Genomic DNA, 3,460 nt, shown 5'->3' with positions numbered 1-3,460 from the left:
GGCGGACCCACTGCCCAGCGCCCAGCCCATGGAAGCAGAGCTCAGCCTGTGGCAACGCTGGGTTTCGTCCTCATTCGGCTGAAATGCCCCGTCCCCCATGTTGCTCAAGACCCCGACTCCACTTACCTCATAGGTTTTCACCATTCTCTCGGTCGCAGCAAAGATGAGCTGGATGCGGTTTTCAGCCAGTTTATGGGCCAGCTGGCGCACCGATGGGCGGTCCTGAGAGGAGACACAGGTCAGATGGCCCCGGAGGTTGGGGACAAGCCATCAAGGCTACTGACCCACTCCTGCCCGACAGCAGCAACTGCCCAAGGCCCAGTGCCACCCATAGGCCCATTCGAATGATGTTCCCAGTGCATAAAACAATGAGATTATAAGGGAAACTGATGAGACTGAAGCACAGTTAAGAAAGTATTAGAGGGGCCTGTCTGGTTACACAGTAGTTAAGTCCACGTGATCTGCTTCAGCCGCCCTGGGTTCACGGGTTCTGATCCTGGGTGGGGACCCACACACCACTCATCAAGCCATGCACTGCTGGTGTCCCACATACAAAATAGAGGAAGATGGGCAAGATGTTAGCTCCGGGCCAATCTTCCTCAGCAAGAAATAAACAAATAAACAGGAAGGTATTAGAGGTAGTGTTGTGCTTCTTGATCACCGCACTGAAAGGGAGATCAAGCGGCCAGGAACCGCTCCCAGACGTCCAGGTGGAGAGGACAGTAAACAGACTGTGAGGTGTCCCCACTTGAGGGGTGCTGGGGAGATACCCCTCCTCCTACTGGGGGCAGACCTCAGATACGGCCCCAGCACCCACTCTATTTTCCTATTGGAAGCACATGCTCGCCTGCAGGCAGAGGTTCACCAGAACCTCAGGTGTCACATCTCCTGTCCAGGTCATGGATCCCTCCTGTTATCCAGCCACAGCCCCAGAGTCTGTGGGCTCCGGGTGAGAACCCCTGAGGGGTCCCATCTCTAAAGTCCTTTGCGGCCCCCACAGTTTACAATTCCAGGGCACAGACATCATTTCACAGGAGGGGAGGGCAAACTCCCGTGACAGGTGGTGTCTGCCCGCCCGGTGCCATTAATACAGCGCCTCTGCCCGGGGGAGGAGACCGCCACACAACAAGCCTGTCCTCGCCCCCAGCCCTGGGCCCCTCCCCTCACCCCTGGACTCCCAGCTGTGCTCCCTCTGCCGGCTGGCAGGCACCACATAGGAGGGAGCTGGGGAAGGTGGAGGACCCGGGGGTGCCTCCATCCCGGCCCCTGTGCCTGGGGAATCTCGGAGATGAGACGGGGTTTGAGAGGGCAGGGTGATGCCCCAGGGGTAGGGACCCCAAGCCCATGGTGAGTTTGGGGAGGGCAGGGGAGGCCCGGGCTGCAGCCTGGGGGCAGCGGCTACTTCACAGGCCCAGAGCAGGGGAGTGGCTCCAGCCAGCGTCCACAGGGCCTGTGTCCAGTCTGAGGAGGGTGGGCGGCTCAGCGGGCGGCCAGCCCACGTGGGGCTTGAGAGACCTAACACTGCCCCGCTTGGGGCTCCGCTGGTTCCCGCACAGATCTGCTGTTTAGATCGAAGGAGGGAGCCCCGGATTATAGCAAGGTGGCTGTAAGGACCCTGGCCTCCCGGCTCCCTGGGGCACAGCCACAGACAGCCCCGGGATTCCCCCCACGGCCCAGGTGTTTCCCCCTGTGCTGTGTCCACTCCCTCCCAGGACACCAGGGATGTGGCACTCACGAATTCATTGCTGCGTTTGTACGTGGTGTTCTCCAGGTGGCAGCGGCTGTCATTGAGGGTCAGGATGGTGCCTAGCTTCCCGGAGCCCACAAAAGGGAGGCCATTGTCCGTGGCAAACACCAGCAGCCGCGTGACATTGCGCCAGCCGATTTCCTCCTGAGCAGAAGACAGCGGGGTTATCTTCGTCAGTTTCCCCCGTGGGGCCCCCACAAGGAGCAGAGGAGAAGAGGTGCAGCTTGGCATGGGGACTGAGCTCGGCATGGGGACCAAGGCGGCCGGGGCCGTACCGGGCACGCAGCCACTTGCATCAGGGCGTGCAGCCCGTCCTGGGGGGCATCCCGGTGTCCAGAAATCAGCTGCTTCCCGACCTCTGTCTGGAACTGGTTGGAATCGGTGAGCTTCACCACGTGCCTGAAGGCGAGTGGGGGCTGGCACGCCTTCTCCTGGTCGGGGCACGGGTCCTGCATCTTCTCAGGGTGCGTGTTGATGAGGGACCCTAAGCCTGAGGCGGGGGCAGGATGAGTGGGAGAGGCTTGTGGTAGGGCGTACCCGTGAGCCTTGGGTGGCCCCCAAGGGCAGAGCCTCGGTTTCCCTACCTTGAGCCAGCCAGGGGAGAAAGCAGGATGGCTTGTGGTGTGTGTGTGTGAGCAGGAGTGGCCTCGGTGCGGACACCCCCGGAGACACTGTGTCTTGAGCCCCCAGCGCCCGCCCCTGGGACGTGAGTGGGTGGAGGTGTGGGTAGCAGGGCGGCCGGGATTCTGGGCGGGACTGAGGAGCTCGGCCTCACCGATGTGGCCTGACTCGGTGATTCCCTTAAGGGCCTGCACTAGGTTGCCCCCCAGCTTCTTGACGTGGAAGAGGTCATTGAGCAGGGGGTTGGACCGGTCCACGAGGTAGTACAGGTCGATGGGGTAGCCCTCGGCCCGCTGGAAGTTCACGTTGAATGCTGCTGCCTGACCTGCCGGCAGAGAGGGCAGAGAGTGAGGGTGTCTGGGGGCACGGACACCCCTCCACAGGTCCCGAAGTCCTCATGGCTCCCGCATTCTCCGAGGCCTGCGGGTAAGACACAGGGCGCCCAGTTAGATCTGAACATCTGATCGAGAACCCTTTCCCAAGTAGAAGAAGGTGGGGATGTACTTCCATCAAGGTGTATTCCTGGCTTATGAAGCATGGTTGACATTCACATCTACCTGGATCTACCCACAAGCCCGTCTCCGTCAGCAGCCACCAAGCAAATCGACCTGTCCCAGACAGGCCTCCCCTGGCCTTGGCGCCAAAGGGTTCCCGTTCTCCCCGCCTCCCCTCGCTTTCTGTTTATCATTTGAATCACAACCTGCAGTCATGTGGTTACCTCTTCCTGTGTCAGTACAAATGGCCCGTGTCCCAGCCCCAGGATGGGGCCTGGCACAGAGTAGGTGGTCAGTAGACAGGTGATGAGCAGATGGACGAGCCAGGGAGGGAGGGGCGAATCCAGGCCCTCCTGCTGGGCCCACCCTCCAGCCTTCAGCTCCCCCTGGGCTGCCCTTCACGGGACGGTGTTGCAGGGCAGGCCCGGCTGTGGGAGGCCCAGCCCAGTGCTGATCAAGCCAGGCAACCACATTGTCCTGCTTGCTTCCCACACCCGCCTTCCTGAAGGGTGTTTCCGGGAGCCCTCACAGGGAGCTGTGTCCTGAAACAGGCTTCTGTGGTCAAGCCAGTTGGGGAAATGCGGATTTAAACAATACT

General features: G+C 61.1%; 1 protein-coding gene across 1 annotated transcript; it reads right to left on the bottom strand.

Annotated features, from left to right (window-relative positions):
* Positions 1–126: 126 nt before the first annotated feature.
* LOC124234522 (integrin beta-2-like) lies at positions 127–2,693 on the bottom strand (the record flags this gene model as incomplete). The annotated part of the gene is made up of 4 exons (XM_046651869.1): positions 127–222; positions 1,736–1,891; positions 2,023–2,237; positions 2,523–2,693. Coding segments are annotated over 4 exons (638 nt in total), but the record flags the coding sequence as incomplete, so codon positions are not given.
* Positions 2,694–3,460: the final 767 nt, after the last annotated feature.

The sequence above is a fragment of the Equus quagga genome, unplaced genomic scaffold (genome assembly GCF_021613505.1).
Source record: "Equus quagga isolate Etosha38 unplaced genomic scaffold, UCLA_HA_Equagga_1.0 83967_RagTag, whole genome shotgun sequence".
NCBI classification, from domain to species: Eukaryota; Metazoa; Chordata; class Mammalia; order Perissodactyla; family Equidae; genus Equus; species Equus quagga.
Note: the sequence above shows the minus strand (reverse complement) of the source record. Positions and strands in the feature narration are given on the sequence as shown.